This window comes from Opisthocomus hoazin, chromosome 22, assembly GCF_030867145.1.
Source record: "Opisthocomus hoazin isolate bOpiHoa1 chromosome 22, bOpiHoa1.hap1, whole genome shotgun sequence".
NCBI classification, from domain to species: domain Eukaryota; kingdom Metazoa; phylum Chordata; class Aves; order Opisthocomiformes; family Opisthocomidae; genus Opisthocomus; species Opisthocomus hoazin.
Genome location: NC_134435.1, coordinates 11,062,192 through 11,076,961, shown reverse-complemented (window position 1 = coordinate 11,076,961; position 14,770 = coordinate 11,062,192). Strand labels below are relative to the sequence as shown.

At 48.0% G+C, this 14,770-nt stretch overlaps 1 protein-coding gene across 1 annotated transcript in view; it reads left to right on the top strand.

Annotated features, from left to right (window-relative positions):
* NSG2 (neuronal vesicle trafficking associated 2) overlaps window positions 1-4,491 on the top strand; it is a 38,876-nt gene extending 34,385 nt beyond the window's left edge. Inside the window, exons 4-5 of the mRNA XM_075441764.1 lie at window positions 897-1,007; window positions 2,527-4,491. Of these exons, the coding sequence (XP_075297879.1) occupies window positions 897-1,007; window positions 2,527-2,718 (303 nt within the window). The 3' untranslated portion in view covers window positions 2,719-4,491. The remainder of the gene's footprint in view (window positions 1-896; window positions 1,008-2,526) is intronic.
* Window positions 4,492-14,770: the final 10,279 nt, after the last annotated feature.

Below are 14,770 nucleotides of genomic sequence, written 5' to 3'. Positions count from 1 at the left end.
TTTGGGACCCTTGCTCAGTCCTTACAGAGGACACAGCTTGGCTAAAATCAAGGATCAGGGCCTCAGTCGAGACGTCTGAATGGGGCCAGGAGATGCTGTTTAATGACCAATTTATGAGGGACCTGGAAGGGCTGGAGAGAAGGGAGTGACCACAAAGAAACAGAACGGTGCAGCAGTACTTTGGATTCCCTGCTTGGGAATGAGAAGAGGGGGAAGAACTGGGCCCAGAAGAAGGTGTTGTGTCTGGTACCTTCAACAGCAGCATCTGCTCCTGGACATGCTGCAGGATTTACATGCTGGCCTTTGTCAGTGGTTGGGGTATTCTCCTTTTACAGCTTTGTAAATACAGGATTCCCTTTCTCCCGCCCTCCCTTCTCCAAGGCACAGCTTATCCTTGTCACATTGCCCAGAAGGCCCAAAGGATGTGTGTTACAAAGGCTTCGTTCCTCCTGCTTGCTCACCTACCTCTGCTATCAGAAAAGCAGGATCTCACCATCTTTGTAAGGCACCTTATTTGCCCAGATTAAACCCTGGATGCGGACTCTGACCGCTGGCAGATCCTGCTGGGCCAGCAGATGGTGATGCTGGTTGGACAGCTGAGAGGATGGAAACACAAAGCCACCGAGAACATCAAATGCCTCAGCAAAATCCATACATTTACAAGGGGTTAAACACAGGAATGTGCACTCCTGAAGGTCTGTGGGGAGACGGAAATGATGTGAGAATTCAGGGCTATTGGATCTAGCATTCATTCAATTACCATGCTTAGTTAAGTACTGCACAGTGGAGTGAAGACTGCAGTCTGTTAGGATGGCTGCTACTATGAGTCATTTAATTACGAGGTCGCTCATATGCCATTTTAACATATGTAGAGTAACATTATCCTTCTTTTGTAGGTCACTATTCTCATAAGTCTGGCTCTTGCATTCCTTGCCTGCATAGTGTTTCTTGTGGTATACAAAGCCTTTACTTATGACCACAGTTGCCCAGATGGATTTGTTTATAAGGTAAGAAACTTCAGACGGATGAATTGCCTGAGATAATGATAGACTCTAATTGACTACATGGTTACAGTCTAGTCTGCTTGTTTGACCAGGCCAAACAGAACATTTGGCAAGAATGTGTTGAAAAAGGAAAAGCGTTATGGGAAATGTGAACTTGCATCTGCCTCCATCAGCTACTGTTACACTGTAATTGTTGGGATTAGCATTTGGTGAACACTACAGACAGATGTTCAGGAACAATCTGTCATATTTGTGAATGGATTTATTGCCGCTGTAATCCTGCATTTGCTTCCCACACGTTTAAGTGACTGAGGTTTACTGGCATACATTTTAATGCAAAGCAAACTTCCAGAGTGCTGGCACTTCTGTCCTTTGTGAAAGAAATCTGAATTTGGCCATGTAGTTAATTTTTAGGTGCTTTCGAGCCTCTGTCAGGAACAAACCCACGTAACTTAATTGCTAAAACCCTGCTGCCCAGTGATTTTATATGGAATATTCACTGGCAACTGTTTGCCTGGTCTGTTGAGATTTAAAAAAAAATAAAGTTTGCAAAATAGTTCACTGACTCCTTACTGTGAATAAACTCAGAAACTCACAGGAGTCTTGACCACACTGGGGTCTGTGGGGTGGAAAATAGGGTAAGAATGTATATTAGTCAGCGTGAATTATTCTCTTAGGTTATATAAAAATGAAGTTAGGACGGAGTCATGAAGTTCAGAATCAGATCCAAACCTGAACTTCTGAAAAGATGGAAGGTTTTGGACTCAGATTTCAGCTAGTCACATTGAACTGGGAGTTGGGATATCTCATAATTTAATAATAATTTTACTGGGGCCCTTTGTCATGTGTTACCGTTTGATTGCTCTTTTACAGCTGTTGCAAAGTGAGTTGTTTTTTGTCTGTGCAGTTCTTAGCACACAAGTGTCCGCGCTAGCGCAGCGGAGGCGCAGGGGCAGTGTCTGCACGGGCAGGAAGCTCTGACAGGGGCTGGCCAGCTGGGCTGCGCTCCCTGCCATCTCCGACCAAGGCGGTCATCCTACAGGTCGTAGCTAAGACGCTGTAGCAGAGCAGCAAGCAGTTTACTCCGCCTCTGCCCGTTCTCTGCTTGCCTGGAGATTAACTCTGGACTTCGCTCTACAGAGCTTTCAGTCCAGCATGTGGTAAGAGCTGGTCGGCCAGCCCTGCTAGGACTCCAGCAAGGGGCCTCGGTCTCTGTGAGTGCCGGTAACGTACCCAAGCAGTCGGACCTTCATTTTACAGTCCCCATTTCCCATCCACAGATGAAATCAGCCTGCAATCAGGGTTGCCAATAGCAACAGGTTTTGAAGGCTGCTGCCTGACTCTAAACTTTGTGCATTCCCATGGCGCTGAAAGGCAGTCGGGGCTGCACCGCAGATGCTCTCACTGCAGCAAGTCGGAGTCAAACGTCATCCGTGCAAACAGCTAAGCTGAGATTTTTAGAGTGAGAGCCTGAGGCTGATGGGACCACTCTTTACTTCTCTTGCTTTCTTCCCCTTTCCAGCACAAGCGGTGCATCCCAGCCTCGCTGGATGCGTACTACTCTGCACAGGATTCCAACTCTCGGGGCAGGTTCTACACCGTCATCAGCCACTACAGCATGGCCAAGCAGACCAGCTCCCGGGCCGTATCTCCCTGGCTGTCTTCAGGATCGGTAAACCATGAAGCCAAGGCTGCCAAGACAGAAGGTCATTAAATTTAACAAGTGGTGATGGGCAAAGTGGGAGGGTGGGGGGAAAACACCGTGTCTATACTGCGTTGCTCTAGCTGAGGGTGCTGTGCTAACAGCACAACAGGAATAAATAAAACCCAAGTGCAGGAGTCATCTTAATGGATATTTCTTTTCGTGCATTGTTCTTGTTGATTTGTAACCGAGTCGAGCTCTTGTACAAAGGCATGTTTGATGTTGACTGTACCTTACGATGTAAAAATATTTTTAAATCATTGCTTAACTATTTGTTAGAAAAAGAAATTAAAAAACAAAAAAAGCAAATTAGATAAACAGCCAGAGAGGATAAAAGCAGCACAGAGAATCCTGCAAAGTTTTATCATTGCTGGAAAGCTGTGACAGAGGATTAACGTGCAGTGAAGCAACAGCTGAAATGCTTTCAAGAGAGGGGTAGAAAGAACCCAATACAAAGACATTGTGGTGGTGTTTAGCTTGCCAAAGGGAGGATATTTTGCTGTCAAATTGGATCTAGCCTCAGTGTTTGTTTGCTGATAGAGAAATACAAGCATCCCCTCCTCCCTCAGACATACACACGTGCACACACATGTGCACACACTCCCCTGCGCAGTGGCCTAAGTAAATCCAGAAAGATGTAGATATTCATAATGAGCTGCCACTGTACTGGTGAGCTTGGCTGGGCTCTGAGCCTGAAATCCTGCTTGCTATTTGGATATGGAGCAGGATGGAAGCAGACAGAGGCTGCTATGGTGAAATCATGAATATACTTCTGAGCACAGGGCTAGGAGTCAGGAGATCCGGGCTTTATCTCTGCTTCTGGCACAGATTTCCTGCATGATCTTTGGCAAGTTATGTGAGGTTTCATCCTTTGGGACCTCTCTCCTGAGGGTCACCAAGAGACAAAGAAATACCATTACGAGTTGAGGAGCCTCTCAAGAGTGCTGATGGTATAGAGCATTATTGAGCCCCTAACTTTTTAGCCCCTAATTTTCCCTCACCCATGAAATGGGATGCTCCTGCTTCCCTGCTTTAGCTTCAGGTACTGAAGTATTTAATGTCATTCTAGGTAATTAGAGAGGGATGGCCGTAGCATGCTCTCAGAGTACAAGGGTCCCATCAAATCTCTGCTTGCAAACGCAGTCCAGACCCCAAGCTTAATCCAGTCCTGGCCAATGTAAAACATCCTCTCCCCAGAAATGGTGTGTGCAATTAGTGCAGACTGGTGGGATTTTAAAAAAAAGGGTTCTCTTTTTTTCAGAGCTGTAAGCCGTTGCTGTAAAGCAGCTCTGCTCCTTGGCAGCGCAGGCAGGGTAAGACTGAGCAGCAGGAGCAGAGTGCACAGGTTCACGTTTGGCTAAGGCTGCTTTTTCAGATTTGTGGCTAGACTGGGATGGAAATTAGTAACTGGCCCCTTCTTCCTCCGCATTGGGCAGTTTTGTCCTCCATTTCGCATACGTAGACACTAGAGGGTGTAAATGAGGGCAGAACTCCTCAGTCCTAACAGGCATCATGATAAATAACTGTATAGTGTAGCTAAAAATGTAGTGCCAAATGCCATTGTCTGATTTCCTATCCTTCCTTCTCCTTCCACCTGTAAATTCATTTCTCACTCAAAATGTACAAACCACCCCCTCCACCAACAATCAGAACTCCAGCAAACCACTGAACAGTTTATAATTTTGTGGTGTATTTTTTGTCAGTAGGTAGAAGAGACTGAAGTATTTTTTGGTGTAATTCTTGAACTTTTCTGACGGGATTAAAATAAAGCTAGATGTGACTGAGTGTCTCTGTGGCTCCAGCAGGTTTCTTCTGGTGACTCGTGCCATGGGCTGGGAGGTGGTGAGTGGTGATGTGTGCATGCCTGGTGCTGCCGAGTGTGGCTGCAGCGGAGACTGCGCCTTTGCACGGGACCCCAGGTGACTCAGGAGGCATTTTCAGAGCTTGCTATTTTCCCATTTAATGGCTGGGGGTTTATTGCCTAAGTTCCTGCCCATTTTTCAATTGCAAATAGATGAACAGTAAGTAAAACCAAGCTGATACTCTATCGGTGATGCTGGACTTTATGGAGGCACCTCCCCTCCCTTCCCATTTTAAGGCCAACAAATGATAGAAACTTTGGCTGGCAGTAATGTCTCCTTTGTCATCTTCTCCTGGTGGAAGTGTTCATATATGCTGGAGCAGGCTCCATAAGAAGGCTGTTACAAAAAGGAGCGCTGCAGGGAAATACAGGTGACAGACCAAGAGCCGTGTCTGAACTTTGAAGAAGTTGACCTCTGTATCCAAACTCTGCAGCTTGATTTCTAACAAGCCCACAACTATGTTCATCTCACATTGTTCAGAAAGCAGATTGTGTTTCCTCAAACCCTTCAACTCTCTGAAATGGAGTGATACCCTGGCATTAAATTGGCTCATTCCCAAAGGCTAAAGAATGTTTTATAAAAACCTTTGGATGGTTTTCCTTCAAAAAAGAAGTGTATTCAGAGTTGTGAAATTGAGCTGCCATAGGGGAGAAACCACTCTGGTGTTAGAGGTCACCACCGAGTACTTGTGAAATGTATTAAAAAGGATTCATCACGCTTTGCAGAATTGAGTCACAGGATAATTTGACCATGGTATTTCTATTGCCATTTTCCCAGTAATACTCTAACCATATGTTTACTTAAATCTAAAAAACCCAGGAATCAAATCATTTCCATTAAAAGGTTCTAGCTATTATTAGACAAGTGAGTCAGTAGGGATAACCATTCCTATTTAATAAAGGAAAGATCAAAATCTGTATGGCGCAGAATGGAAAAAAAAAGACCCAAGGAAGACTCATGGGAGAGCAAAAGAAACCAAACAACCCAACTCCAGCTGCAAGTTCCATTACTGTGCATGTTGTTATTACACTTTTTGTGCAAGCTGCAGTAGAGCTTCCAAGATCAACCACGTCTTTTAATCACAGTAACAAAGAGAGAGAGTAAATTGAAATTGTAGTACATCTTCTTCTTATTTCAGATTTCAAAAGCCTTCTTTAAGGTTGATCATATGTTTTCAATGCTGGTTGCAGTAGCGTGTTGGTGGTAGTAGAGTCTCACCCTAGCTGTGTTCTCTCTCTGCGGTCTAAATCTCCTGACTCCTACAGAATAGTGTTTTTGTGAGCTCGTGTCTGGCCAAGGGCTCAGTCTCAGCTCTGAATGGTACCGACCAACAAGAGCCTTCCCTGTGCTTCTCCCAACATTTATGTGATGGCCAAGTGAAGTCAGCTGCAAACTCTGTGACTGACCCCGCTAAAGCAGGAGTCCCTTTGGGCCATCTTCTCTGTTATACTGGATTGCTGCACTGGGGTCAGATTTTTAATTCTCCACCAAAATGTGCTTGTGGACCACTGGGACTGGACAAGTTGATTTCTCTTCTGAGACAGTCATGTGGGAGATGGGTGCCTGGACTGTTTGTTTGTCGTAGCTGGAGTGGTAGGGAGGGATGAAGAAGATGTCAGCACATGAATGAACTCATCTTGTGGGGGACAAGGGCATCCTGAGCAGGCAGCAATCCTGTGGGCTGACTGACAGAATGTGTGGAAAGAAAATAGCTTTACTAAAGGTGTGGTGATGCCATGATGGAAACTCAGCTGCCCCCAGCCTAGGCTTGGAAAGGGAAGGTGAAATTGTGGCTGTTGGAGCCTGAGAAAGACTGAGAGCAAGAGAAAAAGAGATTGCAACCAGCCAAGACAGGGAAGCAAGCATTGCTTTCCTGTCGTAACCCGATGACCCTAAAGCACTGGATGCTGCTTGACTAATACAGACTGTCTTGTTTTGGAAAAGCTGCCCGTTGTTGCTACAAGCATCTGCTGGCCGCGGCGTGCCCTGAGGGGAATCGCTCCGCCGCTGATTCAAATCCGCTTGGGCTGCCTGCAAAACCAGCGTGTGAGAAGAAGGTGCTGGCGGCAGGAGCCCGCTGGCACACCGTGGGCGAAAACAGAGGTGTCTTCCAGCGTCTTGGAGGTGACTTCACGCTTTGGATCTGCATTAGAAAGACAGCTCAAGGTGCTGCCAGTGCCTCTGTTACGAGATTGGAAAAGGAACAGTCCCCGTCGCTTTGCATGTGATTTTTTTTTTTCCCCTTTATCCTCCTCCGTGCTTGCCAGCTGTTTCTGGTTTGTAATAATACCTCAAGTGATAAGTGTAAGGGTCGTGCACTGAGCTGTCTACAATCACATTTTATACGATTAGTCAGGGTTTTTTAAAGCACCCTAATTATTACAGTCAAACCGGATTAAGCTATTCCTCTAATAGATTTTCAGTTCCTGTAAAATAGGCCAGAGAAAATGACTTACGGGAGGGGACGGGGGAAGGGAAGGCTCCTTCCTGCCGTCTCTTTTTCCTTTGCTTTTTTAAAATGCCAGCAGTGGCAGGGGCGTTACAGGAATCCCACTGAGAGCACTGGGTGAGTGCCCAGCAAAGTCAGGGGTCTCTGGCACTCAGCTCCCCCTCTCACCCGGGCTGGTGCCCTTTGCGGGGCAGAAGAGGTAAAGTCCTTTTGATTGAGTGTCACGTTACTGGGGAGGGTGGCCGACAAGCCATTTGATGGGTCGTGGGTTGCTCTGTCATGGAAAATCATCCACGGCAATTGGAAGCAAGGTGATAAATGCAATGGCGTTATGCCTGAACAGCTTGTTAGCAGGCAAGCCCGGGCAGGATTAGTGCTGGAGAGACTTCTGTCCCGCAGACTGTGAGTGGTAAAAACAGAGCGAGAGGAAGAGGAAAAGCCTCTGAAGGGCAGGTTACCCAGTTCATCCTGGCACGGCCAGCGCCCTGCACTGCTCTGACACGGTGGGATGCCAGGGCCCGAGCCACTGCCGTGGCAGGACCCGGCTGCTGGGCTGTGCATCGCTTCCCTCCGACGAGGGCTCCTGCCTGTGCGGAGGGGCTGCCGCAGCCACCCGCAGCCCCCATTCGCGCAGGGCCGGGGGGTCGGGGACAAGATGCCCGTGGCTCACCTTGCTGATAATACAAGGGGTGAGCACTGTTGGTGTGAGCAGTAATGAAAACACTGCAAACTGAGGCAGCCATTAATAAAATATTTACACCACTCGGGCAGCGGCGTTTTAGATGAATTGGGTGCCGAGGCTTCCCCGTGGCAATCAGTGATGGATGCCGACATTGTTACTCACCGCTCCCGTGCCCTCTTCCATCGGCGCGGCTGGTTGAAGGCCAGCATTCGCCAGCTGCAGACGGCCAGGGAGAGTCTAGCCCTTCGCAGCCCGGGGGCTGAGGAGAGCCAAGCTCGTGCTGCGTGGGGCTGCGCAGGCACGGCGAGCCCAGCTCTCCTGTAGAGCCAGCAGGTCCGTGCCGGCGGGTTGCTTTGAGCACACAGTGCAAAGCCAAGGGAGGAGCTGTCTGCTGTGGCAAAAGGAGCGATGCCCAGCGACGATGCCAGCTGCTGGCAGCAGCTTTCCAGCCGCTGTTTGAACGCTGTGGCACCAGCTCTTTGCAGGGACCGATGCTGGGACTCCACCAGTACTATCTCCCAGCTGGGTAAGTGTGCAGCTACCAGTGGCCTTTCAACAACCCAAAACCCCAAGCTCCCAAACCCTTGCAGTCACTAAAATATCTTCTCCACAAGCTGCTTTGCAGGCCTGTGGGTGAACCCTGCTCGCCTGGACAACAGCCAGTGCAGGTAATTAGCTCGCCCTGTCACTCAAATGGAAGCAGCACCGCAGCGTTGCATACGTTTCTGCTAAACAGTCACTTATTCTCAACCCCTCCAGTCGTGGCTACATTTCAATGGTGGGTAAATTGATTTCTGTGTATATTTTGTATGCCAGGTTATTACAATTACTCTTCAGGATCCTTTGGGATGAAAGGCTATTATAGAGATGAAAGCTCATTAACAACAAATATAAAGGGTCAAAACTCCCCATAAAAATGTATTAGAAACAGATTCCAGTTTGGAAATGTAAATATAGCATTTGGCAGAGGTCTGGACTGGCTAGTCTGGTGTGCAAGACAGCTTAATCCACTGGGAAGATGTGGCTATTTTTATAGCAGCAAGTAGAATTACTGCATGAATTATGGAGTTTTGGCTCACTGGAAAAACAACTCCCCCTTGCCATCAAGAAAACAAGGAATTGTTGAGGAGGGTTGTGCGTGGCTTAAGATCATTTCTTCTGCCAAAAATGAAATTTTTTTAGTAGAGCTGGAGCATCTTTGGGAATTTACAAGTATAAATGTTAAAGGAAAAAGCGAAAATAAAGGTGAAGGGAATTTCAAAATTATAGTGGTAACAACTGAAGTACTTAGTGAAAAAAACCAAACTTTTTTTTTTCAGACGTTTTCACAAATTCGTTAATGAAGGGGAAGCTGAAGCTGTCTTTTTCCAAAAACATTTGACCCACCAACGTTTCCAACACTTTCCTGTACAAGTATCTTCAGCAAACTCCAGCTACCTCACACGGGCAGTGGTGCAAATGAGCCCACACCGTGCCAATTTACGGGCCATCGCCCCCCCCAACATGCAGCTTGTCGGAGTTGCCATTTTGTTTTGCAGAGTCTCAGCTGTTATTGGAGAGGAGCCGTGGTAATATCTGTGCTCTTATAAACGAGAGGATTCCTGGGCACTCTGCTAGGAGGGTGCAAACAAACACACGTGGCAACGATTTGGAGATACGGATGCTCCGTGAGTTTAAGCAGGACCAGCATTTCCAGTGCAGCCCCGTTAGCTGACGGGTGCTAAGGGCTGCGAGCAGGTTACAGGTTGCACAAGCTCCTCTGAGTGGAGTTTTGGCTTGAGCCTGCAAGTACTGGATATTTCAGAAGAACCATTTTTCTCGCTCTGATCCTCAGGCTGAAGGTCTAGCAGAGAATAACAGAGGGAGAGCAGTGGGTCTGTGATCTTGCTGTGGAAGAGGCGGTGTCAGCAGAAGTGGGGTCCCGCGGGGCTCCGGCATCGCCGCTCAGCGTGAGCTGACTCAGGCTCCAGTTCACGGAGGTGTCGCAGTCACTTAACCTTTAAAGATGTAGCATTCCCTCCTCGCTCCGCGTTATCCCTTGAGAAGGTACTTTTCTGATGGTTTTGATCAATTGACATAATCACTGAGACCTTAAGATGAGTAATTAAGATGTAAAAGTCTTTGGCTCATACAAATTACATTAATCTGGTTACGGTCCATATCTGTGCTGTCACTTTGCCTTGCAACATACTCGGTTGTTGTTTTACTTCTGTGTCTTGACTTTGCTTCATAAAATGACAATGAAGCTCTTTTTAAAAAAAACCAAAACAACAGGACGTGCCGCTTTAACCTCCTCAAACTAAATAAACAAAGAAAGGGAGAAAAATCTGTTCTGTTCCTTAGGCAACACCAGGGTTCTGTTGCTTTTCGCCGCTGCATTCAATCTGTGTGGCACAGTGCTGACTGCCTAGAAAAAAAGGATGCCTGGCCATCTCTTCAGCCCTGTTATTTCCAGTATGTTTTGGCATGTACGTGATGGAGAAGCTGTTGATTTTTGCACAGATGCATATTAATAACCTGCCTGATGGAGGGAGTGTGAGAAATAAAACTTCTGGGTCACTACAACAGCTGATATTTCATAGGTATTGGTGGTCGCCTCTGTGAAAAGTTATTACAAGGCCCATTAAAACTGGAGCAGGACTGTGAGGGTCTGAACGCACCATCGCAGTCAGAGGGCACACAGAGGGGCACAGCCGGGCTGTAAACCGGCCCTCTGCCGACGTGCACGTGTGCGTGTGTGTACAGCTATCTGCCTCCGGCTAGCTGTGTACACCCCAGTGCTGCCCACAAAAAAACACATGCAAACACGAAGAGGCAACTCAGGTAAACTGTAAGTATGTTTTCAAGAAAACACCTCCTCCCATTACTGTTGTTATGACTTTAAGGGACATACAGCCATAATCCACCTGCTAGAACCAATTCTGATTCAGTGAGAATTTACTGCTATTAAAGAAATGGGTCTTATACTGCTTTTTGTAGTCCCCATAGATGCATTATTGCTGCACAGAGGAAAACCTGAAGGTCCAAACTGAACTCAGGGTTTCTCTGTGCTACAGCCTCTGCAAACACACTGCAAAAAGGCAGTGCCTAAGAAACACTTGGCTGAAGAGAGAGGGCGGGTGGCCAAAGGAGGCAGGACCGATACCTGCACGGAGGTGAAACAACTTGCCCAAGGGCTCAGCGATTCCTGAATTCGGTGAGGCTGGGAGAAAGCAAACCCACAGCCTGAAGCAGTCACTGGGCGGTGAAAAGCCCTGTTGGAGGTGAACTGGTTTTAAAACGCTTAGCCCCGAGGCTTTGCAGCTGCACCAAGGACCCCCTGCTCCATGCCCCAGGGGAGGTGTGCAGCGAGAGGTACCGTGTGCCCACGCTTCCCTTCCCACATTAGCCAGCGAGTCTCAGTAAGGGTTTATTTATTTCAGTCCTGTTCTCCAGCAAATGGCAGTCACTGTGGTGATCAAACACTTTATGGAGAAAATAATTCTGCGGGAACAATAAGCCCCGGGTACCCGAGCTCACGTTGTGTCTCTGGGCAAGCAGTGAATGGAAATGTCAGTTCAGCAAGCAAAGGGAATGCAGGACGAGTTCCCTTGGTCACCACCCTGCCAGCACAGCTAACATTGCACCTGGTTAAAATGCACAGAAAACAGTTGTCTGTAACAATTTGCTCTTATTTATTAAAATTTATGAATCAATGGCACCGGGTGAGACAGAGCTGCCCACTAATTGGTTTGGAGTTGCAGCGAGATTTTGTAGCAGGTTACAGCCTGACAACACATTTCAAGCATCAAAAATACAGATAATTCAGCCCACAGTCCATCCCCAATTTGATATCTGTGCAATGTAAGTAAGTTAAAGAAGAACAGGGTTTTAAAAACATGAGCTGACAAAATGAGAAACATTTCTTCATCCTCCTGCCAGGACAGAGAGAGAGAGAGAGAGAGAGAGAGAGAGAGAGAAAAGGCAATGCTAAATGGAGCGATGAAGAATTTATTTATGTCTTTGCCTTTTTTTTTTTTTCTTTCAGCAGAGCGATGGGATCGTGTTTCTGACCCAGCTGAGCAGGCTGCACACCTGCCCTGCAGTCCTGGCCATGATGGCGACAGTCCCAAACCATGGCACCATGCATATGCCTGCCTCAGTTTCCCCACATGAGGAAAACTGATGAACCACATTGGGCTGCAGAAGTTCATCTTAGTAAACAGTATGTAGAGGGCTGAGACACTAGCAGACACTGTTGTGGGCTTTGTGTTGTGTCAGTGAATGCCTGGGTGATGTAACAGCGGGTTAAGGAATCACAGGTTTATACGCAGCACCACGTAATGGATAGAGAAACAACAAAGCCCTCCAAAAGCTAAGAGCAAACACATTTTTTCTAAGCCTTTACACAAACGTAGGGTAGAATAGATAATATATTTCCCTAAAAGTGGTTTCTTTTGAGCAGCAAATGTGTTCATCACAAATTTTTCACTTTCAAGTAGTTTCGCTTACCTCCAGATAGTTTTACCCCTGCATCAGAGTGTGGGCTCTTTGCAGCAGGGCAGCAGCTGGGCAGAGACAAGACCAAAGTGGGCACAGCCAGCAGGGGAGCCGGGGGCACTGGGATTACACCGAGGAAGGACGGGCTGTGGGCAGCCAAACCCCGGGCACTGAGTGGCCACGCGTGTTACCCCAGAGAGCAGCGGCGCGAGGAGCCGTGCTCTGGCCACCACGCTCTGCCTGTGCAGAGCAGATCTTCAAACAAAGCCAGACACTCCCGGAGGGGAACGACAGCTTTTCATCTCCCGGCTGGAAGTCAGGAGGTACTCGGCAACTCCCCTGCACTCCCTTCCCATCTGTTCCACAGGTTATTTCATCCTTTCTGTCCAAGACTAAGGCAAAAAGTCGGTATGAGAGATGGGTTGCCACCAGCTGCAGGACAGTGCATGCTGCATTTGCAGAGCTTCGCTGCCAGTTTCCACACTGCAGACAGGGTCTGAAGGTGCTGCAAGTCCCATGGCATCCTGGGACCTAAATCAGCACATGTGGGGCTGGGGTCTCGCCCCTGCATCACCACCCAGGGCTGAACCACAGCGCCGCGTTGAACAGCCGTGCGTGATCTGGCTGATTACAGAAAATTTCCCCTCCCTCCCTTTAAAGTCTGTGAGCCTATGACAAAACGCACTATGTAATCCTCAGACAGAAGAGGCCTATAGTACCTAATTCCATCTCAAATCCCACTGCTGGCTTTCTGCAACCGAGCCCTCAGGGAGAGCCGTCTAAACAAAACCCACAGCCCCGCGGTGGAAGAAAGGCTGTTCTGAGAATCTGAGCAACTTCAACTGAGTGTGTTTAAATCTACCGCTATTCTGCCACAGATAATAAAATTGTTCCTGGGGGAACCCTTTAAAATTGACATAAGACAGTGAAATGCAGGAGAGTGGTGGTAAGGGGGAAGTTTATGGGATAGAAAGAGGAGAGAGGCTGGAGAACAAGCAGGATGGTATTTAGAGCTTTACATTTCAGCAGTATATACGTTGGTGGATACAGTCTTAGCAATGGTTACAGAGCAGAGCATGCACAGCCCTGCACCAAGATGAAGTCTGGAAGCGGTTGCTGCCAGCAAAGCCCCCGTGCCCAGAGCTGCATTGCTCTGGAAGGAGGAGGATTAGGCAATCCCCAATCAGGAAGAAATCTACCAAATATTAAAGTCATAAAACAGACAAGAAATTGTGTCCCTCCCAACCTCTTGCCTTTATTTGGGTGCTGTTTGGGTTCTGCTTTCCATGGCCTCTAGGATCAACTGTGAAGTCTCAGAAGTTAAACTGGGAGACCCAGTTGCACGGTGGGAACCTCCAATGCGGTGCATGAAGCTCCCTGTAGCGCAGCCCATGCAAACCCCCTGCGGTTTCATCCAGCAAAGAGACTCGCCCAGCCCCGAGTCACCGCAGGGCCAGGAGCACCCATGCCCGGCGGCACAGCCCAGCTGGCCGTCAACAGAAGGCAGATCCTTGGGCTCAGGGCACTGAATGGACCCAGGCGCAGATTCAGATCTGTTGTGTTTGCATTTAGTGGCAGGTCTGGACTCAGCCCTCTCTACCCCTTGCCTGGATTCTGCCTTTAGCAAGGGGTTCTCCCTCTGCATTAACCTGCCAAGAGTTCCTAAGTCCTGAGGTGTGTATCAGAGGTGGGAACAAATAAATGTTGATTTGTGCCACCTGTGAGCGAAGGAGTGGACGCTTGAGCATCGCCAGGAATGCTGGTATGCCTTCAGCTATACGGCTCTTTAAGTTAGATTTTCTGGCTCCCATGAGAATTCAGACGTTTATATGATAGTGTGTTATTTTTTGATTTTTTTTTTTTTCAGTTTTTTATTACCGAATGGCAGTTGTCCTCTTCTGCTTATTGAGAGCTGCCGAGGCAGAGAGCTGTTCCTGCAGTGTGGACAGTGCAATGCATTGAAGTGACATGAGCTCAATCTTTGGTGGGTATTTAAAATCAAACAGCACAAATAAGCTCTTGAAGCACACTAAGGCCGTCGTGAGCGTGCTTTTATCTGGGCTGTATCTGCTGTGAATAATTCCACTGCTCACAGGAGCGAGAATCTCTCTGTAATCACTTGTGCAGGGACTAAACAAGACAACCTAATTACTTTCAGAGAGCATGTAATTGGGTGGAAAGATGAGAGGAAGTTAGTTGGTGTGGTTAGGCTGCTGGTCTGGGATCCCTGATTACCTCCGCCTGCGATGCGTTTTGTGTCGGGGAGCTGCCTGCTGCGAGAAATAAAAACCCTCAGAGTCATTTTAGGAAAACAGCCTGATGCCACATTCTTTCCTGATGGATGGAGAAAGAACTCCTGGAGGTTAAAGGGAGAGGCACAGGCTCGTGACGCCGGGAGGGATTGTTGCTGCTTGCTCTCAGGGGCTGCAAGACCCCTTCGCAAGGCCCGGTGAGAGCGGCGCGGGTGGGAGCGGGAGCCGGTGGCCGGCAGCTCCTCGGGCTCAGCCCTCTCCGGCCGCAGCAGTGGGCTCAGCAGGGTGCGAGCCAGGGACATAAAATTTCAGTTTGAATTCTATTTCTCTGGATTGGTTG